This window comes from Pogoniulus pusillus, chromosome 29 (assembly GCF_015220805.1).
Source record: "Pogoniulus pusillus isolate bPogPus1 chromosome 29, bPogPus1.pri, whole genome shotgun sequence".
In the NCBI taxonomy this organism is placed as follows: Eukaryota; Metazoa; Chordata; class Aves; order Piciformes; family Lybiidae; genus Pogoniulus; species Pogoniulus pusillus.
This window is the reverse complement of record NC_087292.1, coordinates 17736100-17752208: the sequence shown is the minus strand read 5'-3', so window position 1 is coordinate 17752208 and position 16109 is coordinate 17736100. Positions and strand designations below refer to the sequence as shown.

The window sequence follows — 16109 nt, the reverse complement described above, 5'->3', positions numbered from 1 at the left end:
AGAGAGGGGAAGAGCCTGAGCTGGAAGCAGTGTGGATGGTGACTGAGCACGGGCACTGGAGGAAGAGGGGCTGGGGTGGTGCTGGAGGTCCCATCTGGATCTTGCCCCGGTGAGGGACCCCTGCCGCGGGGGGGCTGCTTTGCGTCGCGCAGGGCGCAGCACCCTCGGCCCCTCCTTAGGGCTGCAGGGGAAGGTTGATCCCTGAGCGCTGGCCAGAAGGGAGAGTGAGGGGCGGGAGCCCCAGATCAGAACACCCTCTGCCAGCCTTGGAGGGCTTTCTGCTCCTCAGGACTTGCGTCTGCCAGGGCTGGTGTCGGCTGAGTGGGATGCGGCCGAGGAGCGAGTGGGAGGGCGCGGGAAGGGCAGAGCCTGCCCTGCCGCTGCGGCCCCGAGCGAGGCAGAGGTGTTTACCGAGGCTCTTTCCTCGCATGATGTCATTTAGCAGAGCATCTTTTCCCCCCTTTCCCTCCTTTATTGGGTTGCTGATTGCTCGGGGAGGGTTTGGGTTATTGCTCGTTGACAGTGACACATTTGTTTCCAAATGGATCTCTGTGAAATTCCATTTTAATGTACCCAGAAGATAAGTAATAGGAACCTGCTCTAAAAAAACCTCATCAACAAAAGAAGGCAACGCTCAGAACCCTGCAAGCAAATGAATTTTTCATTTCAGAGCCTCTCCAGGGCTGCACCACAGCTAATTGTGAGCTGCTGGGGGGTCAGGGGGGAAGCAGGAGTGTGCTGTCCGTAATGGAAGCAGCAGAGAGGGTGGGAGGAGAGGGGACAGGGAGCAGAGGCTGAGCAGGTCTGGCTGGGAGCAAACATCCACAGCTTTGATTTGTGCTAATGTGTTGTCTGGGAAACTTAATCGTGCATCTGCCTCCAAGAGGTGGCAGGGGTGGGCACCCTGCAAGGAGCGTGGCCGCAGCCAGGTTGTGTCTCCTTGGCCCTGGCACTGCAGGAGCTGGCCCTGGCGGGCTGGGTTTGGCTGGGTTGCTTCTTTGCACCTCCTCCGGGAGCAGTTTGAGAGTAGAGTTCCCCTGGCCACAACAAACACACACCTAAAATGCTCGAGGGCTCCTGCCCTGTCTGGGCTGCAGCAGGATTGCCTCAGGGCCCTGATTTATTGTGCCCTGGGGTCCAGGGTTCCACCCTGCAGGGAGCTGAATGTCCCCACCCTGACTCACGGATGCGCAGGACGGTTTAGGTTGGAAGGGAGCTTGAAGATCAGCCAGTTCCAACGCCCTGCCGTGGGCAGGGGCACCTCCCACTGGCCCAGTTTGCTCATCCAGCTTGGCCTTGAACACCTCCAGGGAGGTTGTGGAGCACAGAATGTGATCCAAGATCACAGAGCTTCTGTGCTCCACAACCTCCCTGGACAACTTGTACCAGTCTCTGCCCACCCACACTGGGAAGAATTTCTTCCTCATCCCCAGCCTCAATCTGCCCTCCTCAAGCTTCTATCCTCCCTCACCCCACCCTGTCCTATCTCTACAAGCCCTTGTAAAAAGTCCCTTCCCAGCTTGCTTGTAGCCCCCTGCAGGTACTGCAAGGCTGCTCTAATGCTGGCAGGAGGAGGGCACTGCCACCTGTTCCCCCAGCATCTTTCTTTGCATGCAAGCCAAGAAGAATCCCAGTCTTGGTTAGAAAGCAGAGCTGGTGTCCCTGTGGCCGTGGGGTGATGGAGATGGCTTCTGGCAGAAGGTCTCCCAGGGCAGGAGGTGTCTTCCTGCCAAGTGATGTCCTTTGGACTAGGCTGGACAAACCTTAGAGCTCCTGGGGCTACAAACCCACCCAGCAGGCAGGGTGGTGACAGGAGGTGAGCATCTTGTTCTTGCTTTCTCTGTTCTCAACACAAAGGCTGCAGAGTGCTTTGCTTTCCTGGAGCTGCAAGGCTTGGAGCTCTCCTCCTCCAGCTTGAGTGGCCTTCCAAAAATCCCAGAGCCCCACTTTAGCAGCCTTGTAGCGTCTGAAGGGGGAGACTTGGTGCTGCAAAAGGCTTTCAGCCCTCTCTGCCTCGATTAAAACGTGTGATGAGGGCCAGTGGACTTCCTCTCCTCCCTGGCAAATTACCTCTGATTGCCACAGTTCGGTAGAGATTGTGGCATGAAGAAATGGGCTGCAGCAGCGCCTGGGAGTGCAGCGGCAGTGGATGCGGGGCCAAGCCCCCTGCCGAGCCGCAGCCCGCAGCGCTGCCCTGGCCTGCCGACCCCACGCTGGGCACTGGTTCTGCGTGGGGGGGCCAGCAAGCCTCAGCCAGAGGGCTGGGACAGGTCAAGGTGAGTCAGGCTGCACACAAGAGTGCAGTGTCCTCTCCTGCACTGGGCAGGTCACCTCTCCGTGCCCTCTGCCCGAGCCTGCTGCTGTCCTGTCGGAAGCGTGAGGCAGTCTCGGCTGGGCTGGCTGGTGCCAGCTCCTCCAGAAGCTCTCTGCAGCCACGGGGGAGTTCGGCTTGGCCGCTGCTTGTCTGAGAGGCACTTTGGAAGCCTTTGCAGCCCTCGTCTGTGCTGCCTGTGGAGATATTTCTCCGTGAATCATGCCCATAGATCAAACAAGGTGGGCTGTTGACACAGCTGCTGGCAGAGCCATCCATCTGCCAGGGGCTGTTCCGCTCCGCCACGCCAGCTCCCCTGCCAGCCCCGGGGGCTCTGCAGCCCTGCCTGAGCCCATGTTTGAAACCACTGCTGGGAGGCTGCTCGGGCTGCCTGGTGGTGCTGCTGTTCTCTCGGAGACCTGCCCCTCATGCCCCTTGTTTCTCTCTAACCCCAGCCCAACAGAGGCACCAAGCGGCCCCGCGACGAGGAGGAGGAGGAAATCAAAGCGCGGCGGAAGCAGGGGCGGGAGCACGGCCGGCACCGGGAGGAGGAGGCTGCTGCCCTGGAGGAGACTGATGATGAGAAGAAGAAGCTCCTTCAGATAATTGAGAGGGATGGAGAAGAGGAGGAGGAGGAAGTAAGTCACCAGAGTCTTGTGGGAGAGCAGAGGCAATGAGGATAAGCGAAGCCGAAGCCTCCCTTCCTTGCCCCGTGGCTCAGGAGGCTCACTGGTGGCTTTCTCATGCCCCAGCCAGCCTGGGGTTCTGCCTTCCTGCCATGTGGGGCTTCCTGGGCTTGAGAGGTGTCCTCTGAAGGTTTAAAGGGGAGTGCAAAGGAGAGGGGAAGGCGAAGCTTCAAGCCTAATCTCTGTTTCAGGCTGGAAGTACCCAAATGCCCTTCTAAGCTGAGTTTCTGTGTTGTGGTCAGTTTCCTAACTGCCCTCAGCAGCACTCGCAGCCGTGCAGCTTCTCCCCCTTCTCTTTGTGCTGTGCAGCAGCAGCAGCAGATCAACAAACGTTCTCCTGTGCGAGAGGAGAGGCCTTGGGTCAGGGGTGGGAGCCAGCAGCTGTCAAGGGTAAATGAATTCAAGCCTTGGAGACAGAAATCCAATGCAGCGTTGGCCTCTCTGCCCAGGGCCAGGCAGAGATCACTTGCTAGCTGTGACACATGGGTTGGTACGAAGCTGGAGGGTGTTTGCTTGCTGCTGCCTGTGCCCCGTTGGCTCAAACGAGTGCTGCTGAGCACTGCAGAGCTGTGTAGGGTTGTAACCTGTCGCTGTCCTCTGCGTGCGGCGGCGCTGGCGCTCGCCTCGCTGCTCCCTCAGCCTTGCTGCTGAGCTCTGCCTGTGACAAGGGCTGCTGGCAGCAGGCAGAGGCACCACGGGAATGCTGTAGCTCCAGTGAGGGTAGATGCAGGTGGTTAGAAGTCCTCTTGGCTGGCCAGAGGCTTGTAGCTCCCTGCAGGGCTCAAGCCCTCGGTGTGGTCAGGTGCAGTTGGCTGCGAGTCCCCAGGGGTTGGTCAGGAGCAGCATCTCTGTGATCTTGGGCTGCCATCCCAAGGTGCTTTCTGCCAGGGAGCTGATCTGCAGGACAGAAGAGGGCTACAGGAAGGCTGGGGAGGTCTTGTAATGACAGGATGGGGAGGAATGGGTTTGAACTGGCAGAGGGGAGATTCAAACTGGGTGTTAGAAAAGGGTGAGCTAGTGAGACACTGGCACAGGCTGCCCAGGGAGCTTGTGGAGCACAGAATCACAGAGTGTGATCAAAGGCTACATTCTGTGCTTCTGTGCTCCACAACCTCCCTGGAGGCATTCGAGGCCAGGCTGGATTAGGCCTTGAGTGACCTGTTCTAGTGAAAGGTGTCCCTGCCTGTGGTACAGGGGGGTTGGAATTGGCTAAGCCTTGAGCCCCCTTCCAACCTAACCCCTTCTGTGAGTCTGTGATTCTCTGACACCAACAGCAAATGCAGATTCAGTGCAGGAAGCAAAGCTGCTGCTGCTGGAGATGCTGTGATGCACTTGGGGGAGAGCGAAGGATCAGGGGAAGCAGAGGGAGGTGATGTCAGTGTGGCAGTGTCCTTGTGGAGTGAAATCCCATTGCAGGAGCACCGGGGTTGGCTGATGCAGTGTTGATTGCCTGAGTGGGCTGGTGACGGGAGTGGGCTGGGCTTGAGAAGGTAGGAAACACAACAGCAACAGAGGAGAGAGGGCAGGAAATGGCAGCAGAAGAGAGAGGGCAAGAAACTGCAGCAGAAGACCAGCACTGGTGGTGTGATGGAGCTTGCTGAGGCTTTCAGACAAGGTTGCTGTGCAGTCACTACCCGAAGAACCTCCCAACACCAGAAGCAGCTCTTGAGTTAACCCTGAGCAGCAGAGCAGATCTTGTGGGGAGTAGGTGAGGGAGCTGGGGTGGTTTGGGCTGCAGAGGAGGAGGCTGAGGGGAGACCTCACTGCACTCTGCAGCTCCCTGAGGAGAGGTTGAGAGAGCTGCAGGCTGTTCTCCCCAGTATCAAGTGGTGCTTGATTAGAGGAAATGCCCCCAGGCTGCACCAGGGGAGGTTTGGGTTGAATATGGGAAGAAACTTCTTGACCGAAAGGATTCTCAGAGCCTGCACAGGCTGCCCAGGGAGGTGTTTGAAAGAGAGAAGGGTTGGACCCCGAGATCTCAAAGGGCTTTTCCAACCCAAAGGAGTCTGTGGGACACAGAGCTGGGCTGAAGGTGTGAAGGGACCTGATTTGGTTCTGCCTTTGAGACCTTGGGGTTAACAGTGGTTGTAATGTGCCCAGGCGAAGGAGAGCACAGGGACGGCTGGGGAGGAGAAGGGTGCCCAGGGCCGGGGAGGTCCTCGAGGTCTGTGCAAAGAAATGCATCCAGGCTGTGAAAGAAGGGGAAGGAGAGGCTGTGTCAGGGAGGTGGCTGCAGTGGTGCTGAGTGCTGCTGTGTGGTGCCAGTGCTGCTGTGTGGTGCCAGTGCAGAGCAGTGGCTGTGTGGTGCCAGTGCTGAGTGCTGCTGTGTGGTGCCAGCTGAGAAACACCTCGGGAGAATTTAAAAGGCAAAGAAGAAAGCAGTGGAGTAAAATATCGATTTTTGGGTTAGCTTTAGAAGGAGCCTTGGAAGCAGAAGTGAAAGCTTCTGCAAGTGAGGCAAACACAAAAGGACAGCAGCTCAGGGCAGCCTCCGAAAGGAAATAGCACAATGGAGTGCTGAGAAGAGAAGGCTGCAGGCAGACCTCAGAGCAGCCTGCCAGGACCTGCGGGGGCTACAAGCAGGCTGCAGAGGGACTGCTCCCAAAGGCCTGCAGGGACAGGCTGAGGGCAGTGGTTTGGAATGAGAGCAGAGCAGCTTGAGAGTGGAGGGGAGGAACAAGTTGTGCAGCAGGAGGCTGCTGGAGCACTGCAGCAGGTTGCCCAGGGAGGGAGCTGAGGCCTCCTGGCTGGAGCTGCTCCAGGTGAGGCTGCAGAAGGCTGTGAGCAAGCTGCTGTAGGGGAGGATGTCCCTGCTGAGTGCAGGGGGTGGCACTGGGAGGCCTCTGGAGGTCCCTCCCAGCCCATCCCATTCCAGGATTGTTCATCAGTGACCAGCAGTGGCATGAGAGGTCCTGGCAGCTCTGCAGGGAAACTTCAGGGGTCAGCGCTGCTGCCAGAGTCTGGCCCCTGCTGACATCTCACCATGTTCTGTTCTCACCCTTCTGTGTTTTGCTGGTTGGCTCCTACCATCCTGAACTCTCTTCTCTGCCCTGTGCCCTGTGCTTAGGAGGAACCTCTGGATGAAAGCTCAGTCAAGAAGATGATTCTCACCTTTGAGAAGAGATCCTACAAGAACCAGGAGCTGCGGATCAAGTTTCCTGACAACCCGGAGAAGTAAGAGCCTGCTGCCTCCCCCCTTACCCTTCCACTTCCTTGCATTTCAGCTCCCAGCCCTAAATCAATTCCCATCTGATGCTCTCAATTCTGTAAGGCTGAAGTAACAGCAGTTCCTGCCAGGGAGTTCTTCTAAATGGCATCTGAAGCTAATTTTGATCATCAGCAATGGCATTTTGGGGGCTCTGGTGGTGGCTGACAGCATGAAGAGAAAAGTCAGCACTGAAGGGAGAAGTCCTGGGTTAGTCAGCTCCTGCTGGTGTTAGTATTGCAGGCTGGGAAGCTCCAAGTTCCTCCCACACCTGTGGTCCTAGTGAGCATCTGCCCCCTTCTGAGCTTTGTGGTTTCACCTCTGAAGTCCTCTTGGGGTTTTCCAGCTGTAGGTTTTGGCCAGTTTGCTGTTTCCCTTACCCAGGTTCTTCTGATGGACACTGCATCAGCCCAGCAGAACCCCCCAGGGGGCTGGGGTGGCTGGGGAGGGTGCATTGCTCTGGAGAGTTTTTGGTGCTGTGTAGCTACAGCCTCCTGGTTGATGTTTTTTGCAGTTCTCCATCTGGCTGATGGTGGAACACAGCTGCTGCTTTACCCCATGTGGGAGGTGGCAGGAAGGCTTCTCTTACCCTGTGGTTAAACTCTGAGGGGCAGGCCTGGGGCAGGGTGAGGCTCAGGCTGCTCAGGGAGGTCTGAAATCCTCACTCTGGTCACTATGACCACAAAGGATCAGTGAGAGACCACCATGGACACTGCCTCCAGTGCTACTGTCCCCAGCAGGAGGAGGACACAGAGCTGGTGGAGGGAGTCCAGAGGAGGGCACAAAGATGCTGCCAGGGCTGGAGCAGCTCTGCTGTGAGCACAGGCTGAGGGAGCTGGGGGGGTGCAGCCTGCAGAGGAGAAGGCTCCAGGGGCACCTCAGAGCTGCTGCCAGGGCCTAGGGGGAGCCTGCAGAAAGGCTGTAGAGAGACTTCCTGAGGGTGTCTGAGGCAGGACCAGGGGAATGGTTTGGAGCTGAGGCAGAGCAGGCTGAGAGTGGAGCTGAGAAAGAAGTTCATTGTGAGGGTGCTGAGAGCCTGGCACAGGCTGCCCAGGGGGGCTGTGGCTGCCTCCTCTTTGAGGGTGTTGCAGGCCAGGCTGGATGAGGCCTTGAGCAGATGAGTGCAGCTGAGAGGTGTCCCTGGGCACGGGGAGGAGATGTCAGGAGAGGAGCTCTGAGCTCCCACCCTGAGGCACTCTGTGAAACCCTGGGGCTGCCCAGAGCCAGGGTGGCAGAGATGTCCCCTGGTGCCTGCTGCTGCACCTTTTGCCCTTTCATTAACTGCTTGGTTTGGGTTTTTTTGTCTCGCCTCAGGTTCATGGAGTCGGAGCTGGACCTGAACGACATCATCCAGGAGATGCATGTGGTCGCCACCATGCCGGACCTCTACCACCTGCTAGTGGAGCTCAACGCGGTGCAGTCGCTGCTGGGGCTGCTGGGGCACGACAACACAGATATCCTGACCGAGCCTGCTGCGGGCACAGCTCCCAGCCCCCGGCCTGCCCTCGGGGCTTTGCTCTCCCTCCCTCCCCCCCGAGCTCACTCCATGTCTTCTTTTGTCTCCCGCGAGTGGGAGCCTTTGTCCCGGCAGTGCCGATTCCGGAGCTGTTCTGTGCTGCTTTTCTCCCCTCTTGTTTTCTGGCCCTGCCACCTGGGGCTGAGTGCTCACCTGGGGGTGGGCAGCACCGGAGAGGCTGAGGGCTGAGCTGCACAGGGGCCTGTCCATGCCTGGGCTTGGGCTGGAGCAGCTCTTGGCACAGCTGAAACCCCCTCCTCTTTTTACCCTTTTCCCCCCTCCTCTTTTTACCCTTTTCCCCCCTCCTCTTTTCCCCCCTCCTCTCAGGGTTCCCTCTTCTTCCTTTTGTTTTTCCTCTCAGGGTTCCCCCTTCCTCTTTCTGCAGCCCCCACCCCCAGCATTCCTTAGCTGGGTTCCTTGGCTCTGGAAAGCTCTCTGCACTCGGTGTCTGTTCACAGCTCCCTCTGCTGCGCTGGCAGCAGGCCCCCTGCAGAACCTGCCTACCCTGCTTTCAGTGCCCACAGGCTCTGGGCATTCTCTGCGTGGCTTTCAAAGCTGCTGCTGAGCTGATTTGCAGGGGAAGTGCAAACTGAGGCAGGGGCTTGCCTGGAGGGGGGGTGCAGGGGGGGATGCAGCCTGCCTGTCTTCCCAGCCATCAGAACCCAGGCCTGGGGTCGCTGCTGCTGTCAGAGGCTCGGCAGTGGTTCTGCTGTGAGCTCTTTGTAATTGCTTTGCCACTCACCTGTCAGCTGCTGGAGAGAAGCTGCGGCCATGAATTGCAGTGTGGGGAGAAGTCTCTTGTCCTAAAAGTGCTGAAGTGTTTCAGCTCCCTGCAAGCAGGACAGGAGGGCGGCGGCAGCAGCTCTGTGCTCGGCCGCTGATGGACAGGAGGGGAAATGGGGCTGGAGGGCAGCATCCAGGCCTGAAGGCAATGGATGCAGCTCCAGGCTTCTAATGACTTTTTGTTAAAACAAATGGAAAAACAATATTTGAGAAGGAGTTCTTCAAGGAGAGGGCTGAACAAATGGCCCTTCAGATGGGCTTTAAGTGGAGTGTCTGGAGGGACTAATGTGAGGAGACAAAAGCAGTGTCCATGGGGAGCAGAGCAGCTGCTGAATGATTCATGCAGCTTTGCACAAAGCAGGTGAAGGAAAGGTGATCACCAGCAGGGTTTGATTAATGGAAGGCAGGAAAGCTTCACATGACACTTTGCTTTTCTACCTCCTGAGTTTGGTAGGGTAAGTGATAGTCTCCCAGCAAGCCTCTAGAGCAGCTCCCCCGGACAGGGATAGTGTGCCAGAGCTGCTCCTCTGGAGCTCCTCGCTGTGCACTCGGGTGTCTGCCTCAGTTGGCTTCCCAGCCTGCAGCAGGCAGCAGCAACCTGCAGGCAGAGCCTCCCTCAGCCTTCTCCTCCTGGCTGATCCCACCCCATGCCTTCAGCCTTCCCCCCTGCATCCTCTGCTGGCCCCTGACCTGGTCCCAGTGATCCTCTGCTCTCCCGAGGCCAGGATGCCAGGACCTGACACTTACTGGGAGGGCTCACAGCTGCATGAGATCTCCTCTGCTGCCTGCTGCTGCCAGCAGGGTGTGATGTGAAGTGCCTTGTCCTTAACCCCCAGCACATGTCTCCATCGCTGTGGTGGACTTGCTTCAGGAGCTGACTGATATTGATACTCTCCATGAGAGTGAAGAAGGAGCTGAGGTCCTCATAGATGCTCTGGTAAGTGGTGAGCTGCAGGGTAGCTGAGTGTCTGTGTCACCCCTGCCCATGTGCATCCTCCTGCCCATGAGGAAGGCTCAGGGGCACCTCTGCTGCCTGAAATGCTGTCTTGAGAGCCAGAGTGGGGTGGGTTTGGATGGAGTGTCAGAGTTTGGGCAGTAATTTCTCCTTGCACCTCTCTGCTGCTCGTTCTGGAAGGAACAAGCTCACACTGTGAAAGTTGCTTAGGCTGGGAGATTTCTTTTCCTGCAGGGAGGGGGAGTGAAGCAATATTTGTGCCTTGGCCTCTTGGAGTCAGGAGCTTGGTGTGCATTTTTCTCCCTCTCTGCAGAGGAAGGTGACCTCTGCTCACCCATGAGAAATTGAGGTTTGTGGCAGGGCTCAGATTGGTATCTGGAGGACAGCAGAGATCTCAGCCTAGCCACAGAGCCCAGACCTCTTCTGTCCACTAACTCCTGTTTCAGACCCAAAATCTGGGCTAGAGCTGGGAGTCTGCTGTTGCAGTGAGGGTTTGAGTTCATAGATTCATGGGATGGGTTGGGTTGGAAGGGACCTTGAAAGCTCATCCAGTTCCAACCCCCTGCGGTGGGCAGGGACACCTCCCACCAGCACAGGCTGCTCAAGGCCTCATCCAGCCTGGCCTTGAACACCTCCAGGGAGGCTGTGGAACACAGAAGCACAGAATGTGACCAAAGATCATTTGTCATTCTGTGCTCCACAACCTCCCTGGGCAACCTGTGCCAGTCTGCCTGCGCTCACCGCCAACAATTCCTTCCTCCTCTCCGCTGTCAGTTTCCCCTCTCCCAACTCAAAGCCATTGTCCCTCATCCTGGCACTATCAGCCCTTGTCCAGAGTCCCTCTCCAGCTCTTCTGTGGCATCCCTCAGGTATTGCAAGGCTGCTCTGAGGTCTCCCCAGAGCATTCTCCAGGCTGCACATCCCAAACTCTCCCAGCCTGTCCCCACAGGGGAGGTTCTCCAGTCTGTGTCCTTGTGCTGGGGCCCCAGAGCTGGAGGCAGTGCTGCAGCAAGGTCTGAGCAGAGGTGAGGGGCAGGATCCCCTCCCTGTGCTGCTGCTCTCCCTGCTCTGGCTGCAGCCAGCACACAGCTGGCTCTGGGCTGTGCCCAGTGCTGGCTGCTGGGCACTTTGTCACCAGCTGACAGCCCCAAGGCCTTCTCCTCAGGGCTGCTCTCAGCCACTCCTCACCCAGCCTGGCTTTGTGCTTCTTAAGAAGAGTGTGGAAGATTTTGGTTATCAGAGCTCAGGTTTTAAGGCTGGAGAAGGCTCTGGAGGCGATGCTGCTGTGTGGCACAGGATAACCCCAGGAGCTGGTCTCGGTGCAGCAGAAGGTGCGTGGCCCGGTGCCCACCCGTGTCCTTCTGCAGTGCCTCTCCGTGCTGGGCTTCCTCGGCGGTTGTGCCGGAGCCTCCTGCCCCGGGGCTGCGGGAGGTGGGCAGTGAGCCGAGCCGGAGCCCGCCGGGGATGCGCAGCGCAGCTTGAGGCTCGCTTGGGGCATCCTCTGCTGGAGAGCTGCGGTTGGGGGTCCTCTTGTTCTGTAACTGTTATGTTGCAAGTGAAGGGCATGGAGCCGGAGTTTCCTTTTGTTTGCTTTGTTTGCCTGCTCTGTTTCCTCCCGCAATCCTTGTCCAGGCACTGTAATGCTGCCTTCCAAAGGTTAATGACAGTGGCCCCGAGCAGATTGCCTCTGGCTGGCCTCGGGGCTGTGCTTAATTAGTGTGATGTGGGGATGAATGGGCTGGGAGAGAGGAGCTGCAGGAGGAGCTGTTTGCTGTGCCCTGTGCTGAGAGGTTGTAAATCAAGTGAAGTTCTTCCTCTGCTTTCCTTGTCAGCAGCTGCTGATAACAGCCAAGGTCCAGAGGTGCTGTTGTCCTCCCGGAAAGAAAGAGGTCAGGCACAGCTCGGGAGCAGAGTCTGGGTCCCTGCTCTTCAGATTGCTTTCTTTCAGCCAGAGCAGCTGCGGGGCAGGGTGCCCGTGGGCGCTGCTGAGCTGCCTTCCGCAGCAGCTGCTCCCTGCGAGCCCAGAGCTGCTTACCAGCGTCCGAACTGGAGGTGGTTCTGTTGTGTGCCTTGTAGTGGAAGGTTGGCCAAAGGCAGGTTGGCCTCTGGCCAGTTGCAGCTTCCAGAGCATATTTCTGGTGTTAGCTCTGCGGTGAGGAGCTCGACCTGCAGAGCTGGGGTCCTGCTGTCACCTGTCTGAGCCTCCTTTGCTTGCTGGGGTCAGCTCCATCCCTGCCTTGTGCCAGGACTGAAGTGCAAGGCTTCGGCTGATGAGCCTCCAGCTTTTGGATTTGAAGCTGGCTGTGAGTCTTCCTCCAGCTTTTTGTGCTTGCTGAGGTGGAAGAGAGGACAGAAGTGAGGCAGCTGAAGGGGGAGCTGCCTGTAGAGCTCCCAGCCAGCCCCTGCAGGCTGCTGTGCGGTGCCTGCCGCTGCCGAGTTCGCAGGGACTGGAAATCAATCAGGCAGCTTCAGGAAACAAGGCTGTGACAAGGTGCTTGCTTTCCTCCAGATGTGTCCCTCTTTCATCTCAAACACTGAAGTAGCTTTTAATTAATCAGGACAAGCACAGTGGCAGGTTTACTTGGTGATTCCTTCGCCTCCTCTGAGGCCGAGAGCGAGGCTGTTGTGGCTGCTGCTGGTGGCTGGCAGGAGCCTGCCGCAGGTCTGCTCTGACTGTTACTGTTTATTGACTCCCTGTTCTTGCTCCCTCATCTCCCCTTTTCTGGTCCTCTTTCCCACCCCTTTGGTGCTGTAGGTGGAGGGCCAGGTGGTGGCCTTGCTGGTGCAGAATCTGGAGCGCCTGGATGAAAGCGTGAAGGAGGAAGCTGATGGTGTCCACAACACCCTGGGTGAGTGCTGCCTCGCTCCTCTTTCCTGCTCTGGGCAGGGCCCCCAGCAGACCTGATGGAGAGGGTCCAGAGTAGACCACTAAAATGCTCAGGGGTTGGAGCAGCTCTGCTCTGGGGACAGGCTGAGGGAGCTGGGGGTGTGCAGCCTGGGGAAGAGAAGGCTGCAGGCAGACTGTCGTGGAACGCAGTTTCGCGGCAGAGTTATGGGGGAAAATACGCGAGGCGTTGACTATTTTATCAGTGATTTATTGCAAAGAATGCGGATTCCCTCTTCCCGAAACTACACCACCACTGTGAATTCTTTTCGATTGAGATCAAAGTAACATTTCCGAAAATGGCAAATTATAGAGTCTATGATGTTTAAAGAGAGTTCTTTGAGTCTCTGGTTTGAGTTAATAGTTCGTCAGTCAGCTACTCACAGTCTATAGCTTGGTAAGGATTCTCTCATTCTCCTGATGAGGGTCCAGGCATGCAGAATGTAGTCTCCGCGACTCGGGGTCCACCCGAGGCGAGACTAGATCGGTGAGCAGTTTGTTGTTGTTAAGTCCAGGGAAAAAACCAGAAAGGCTGGAAAAACCCAGAAGTGCAAGACGCAGACCAGAGCAAGAGAGCAAGAGGGCGAGAGAGAGAGAGCCGATCCTGGCCTGTCCACCATTTTTATAATGTTCCAAGACAGGACTAGCCCACAACTCGGACCATTTTTACGTTGTTCACATATATTGGTAAAAGACAATAAGCAATCTATATAATTGGATAACATTACCTAAACAAAGTAAAGACCACTCCTCAGGCCAGCCCACCTGCAGGTGCTGGGCAAACCTGAGATAGTCGTTCCTACTTAACCAAAACAATATCCTGTTGTCTGGAAAGCAAGGTCAAGTGGAAAGGAAAACATGGCCAGTGTTTACCTTTTCACTTACCCTGGGGAGAAATCTTCCCATGGGACTGAAAGATTGTTTTGGTTTTTCGATGCTTCTGGCTTGAATGTGAGGCACTAGAAATTACACAATATAGCAAAAGCCTAGAGAAGCTTTTTGCTACTCTCCATGACACAGACCTCAGAGCAGCCTGCCAGGACCTGCAGGGGCTACAAGCAGGCTGCAGAGGGACTGCTCCCAGAGGGCTGCAGGGACAGGCTGAGGGCAGTGGTTTGGAATGAGAGCAGAGCAGCTTGAGAGTGGAGGGGAGGAACAAGTTGTGCAGCAGGAGGCTGCTGGAGCACTGCAGCAGGTTGCCAGGGAGGGAGCTGAGGCCTTCTACAGATCCTTCAAGAGGAGCAGTGCAGCCTTAGGAGGGACCTGGCAAAGCAGCCTTGGTCCAGGCCTGACCTGAGCTGCAGATGAGGCAGAGAGGTCAGACTTGATCTACTGGGGTGCCTCCCAGCTCCTAACATCCTGTGATCCTGTGAGGTTTGTGTCTCTCCTCAGCCATCGTGGAGAACATGGCAGAGTTCAGGCCGGAGATGTGCACGGAGGCAGCACAGCAGGGCCTGATGCAGTGGCTGCTCAAGAGGCTCAAGGTGAGCTCCTTTTAGTCTGGAGAAGAGAAAACTGAGGGGATTCAATCAATGTTTATCAGTATTTGAGGGCTGGGGGTCAGGAGGGGGGAACAGGCTCTGCTCACTGCTCCCTGGGATAGGACAAGCAGCAATGGATGGAAGCTGCAGCACAGGAGGTTCCAGCTCAGCACAAGGGGAACTTCTTTGCTGTAAGGGTCCCAGAGCCTGGCACAGGCTGCCCAGAGAGGCTGTGGAGTCTCCTTCTCTGGAGCCTTTTCAGGCCTGTCTGGATGTGTTCCTGTGTGCCCTGAGCTGGGTTGTGTGGTCCTGCTCTGGCAGGGGCATTGGAGTCAATGATCTCTTTGGGTCCCTTCCAACCCCTGTGATCCTCTGAGCCTGTGATCCTTCCCCTGCTGTCCTCTGGGAGATGCCACCTCACAGGCTGAGAGCCTGCTGTCCCCCAATGGTGCTTGGCACCTCGTGAAGGGCCAGGGCTGTCTATTACTGCCTCTCTCTGTTGGTGTGGATTAGCACTGAGAGGAGCTCTGACACATGAGCACAGGGAGTTCCCCCGAGCCAGAAGCTGTCTCCTTGTCGCCAGCTGGCAGCGTTCAGGGAGGTTGCTGCCTCGGGAAGGCTTTGGCACTTGTGCTGCTGGTGAGAAGGCTTCTGAGTCCCAGAGTGCTTTCTGAGCCCTGCAAGCCTGCACATGCTGCTCTGTGCACCCCCTGCTTGTGGCAGGGTTGAGCTGTGATTCCTCACTGCAAGCAGTGCCAGAGTCACTCCTTTTGCTTCAGACCCAGGCTGAAGGGAATTTCCCACTGCAGAGTCACTCCTTTTGCTTCAGACCCAGGCTGAAGGGCATTTCTCACTGCAGAGTCACTCCTTTTGCTTCAGACCCAGGCTGAAGGGCATTTCTCACTGCAGAGTCACTCCTTTTGCTTCAGACCCAGGCTGAAGGGCATTTCTCACTGCAGGCAGCTGGAAAACTGAGACTTGGGAAGGCAAAAGTCACCACTTGCATTCCTCTTCTGGGTGCCACAGAAGAGTGTTCAGGGTGCTCACCCCTTGGTGCTGAGGGTGCCCTTCCTTTGCCCTGGCACATGTCAGAGTTTGGGGTGCCCTGGGCTCTTCCTTGTCTGTGCTGTGGTGGGGAGCTGCTGGCTGCTGAAACCCTTGAGCAGCACCTTTGCCATTGGCAGCCCTTGGGCTGGCAGCTCTCACCCTAACAGCTGTGGCTGGGATTTAAGCAGGGGTCACATCTGGGCAGAGGTTTGTGCTGCTGGGGGGTGCCTGTGGCACGAGGTTTAGAACCAGGCTCTGTCCAGGAGCGGGTGAGGACAGCTGGCACAGGGCACAGAGGGGCAGTTCCTCTTCCTGTCTGCACCCCAGGTCCTGGAACTGTGCTCTGGCTCTTGGAGCAGCCTGGAGAGCTCAGGTGGAGAGCTGCTCAGCTGCCTTCTCCCAGCACTGCAGGGGCTGGAGGTGCTGGGTGCAGCCTTGAGCCACCTCCTGCCGCCTGCCTCAGTGCAGCAGCCTCGGTGGGAGCATTCTCTGGCCCCTGCCAGCATCTCCAGGGTGCCTGGGAATTGTTTGGAGTGAAAAGCTTTATTTAAAGTCAACACTTGGTGGCCTTTGGAATCTTCCTGCTCCTCACACGGCTGTGCTGCTTGGTGCTGTGACCTTTCCTTCAGCAGCAGGTCGAGGATAATTGGCCTGCAGGCAGCTGCGCTCCGCCGGGCTGCAGGGAGCTGCCGAGCGCCTGGGGACAAAGCCTGGGTGACAAATGGTGTGGGTCACACCTGCCTGCCTGCTCTGCTGCTTCCCTTCTCCAGCAGTGCAGTGCAAACAGCTGCTGACTGATGGGTGGAATGACTTCTGGTTATTAGGAATTCCTTCCCTGGCCCACTTTGTGCTAGGTTATATTTAGTCTGTTTCTGTTTGGGAGGCAGCTTCTGCAGCATGCAAAAACATCAGGTCCACTTCAGAGGCCCTCTCCAGGGACTGAGGTTGGGTTTTTTTCCCTCCTTCAAACTCAACATTTTGGGTTGTTGTGGGTTTGGTTTTTTTAAACCTCTTTGAGCATGGAGGGAAGGTAGGAAATGGAAGTTCTGTGACTCTTCAGGCTAAACCCATCCCATGTTCTTCTGGCTGAGAGGCTGTGACCCTCGCAGAGCTCCCAGGAAAGGTTGGGAGCTGAGCTGTTGGGGAGCAGTTCAGGACAAAGGCACCTCAGAGCTGCTGTCAGGGCCTGAGGGCAGCCTGCAGGAAGGCTGCAGAGAGACTTCCTGAGGGTGTCTGAGACA

General features: G+C 57.1%; 1 protein-coding gene across 2 annotated transcripts in view; it reads left to right on the top strand.

Moving 5' to 3' along the window:
* The window catches only part of CTNNBL1 (catenin beta like 1), a 51082-nt gene that overhangs the window by 7820 nt on the left and 27153 nt on the right, over nucleotides 1–16109 (top strand). For both annotated transcript variants that reach the window (XM_064167975.1, XM_064167974.1), the window contains exons 2-7: nucleotides 2767–2949; nucleotides 6065–6171; nucleotides 7517–7658; nucleotides 9343–9438; nucleotides 12212–12305; nucleotides 13733–13824. In XM_064167975.1, the coding sequence (XP_064024045.1) occupies nucleotides 2767–2949; nucleotides 6065–6171; nucleotides 7517–7658; nucleotides 9343–9438; nucleotides 12212–12305; nucleotides 13733–13824 (714 nt within the window). The remainder of the gene's footprint in view (nucleotides 1–2766; nucleotides 2950–6064; nucleotides 6172–7516; nucleotides 7659–9342; nucleotides 9439–12211; nucleotides 12306–13732; nucleotides 13825–16109) is intronic.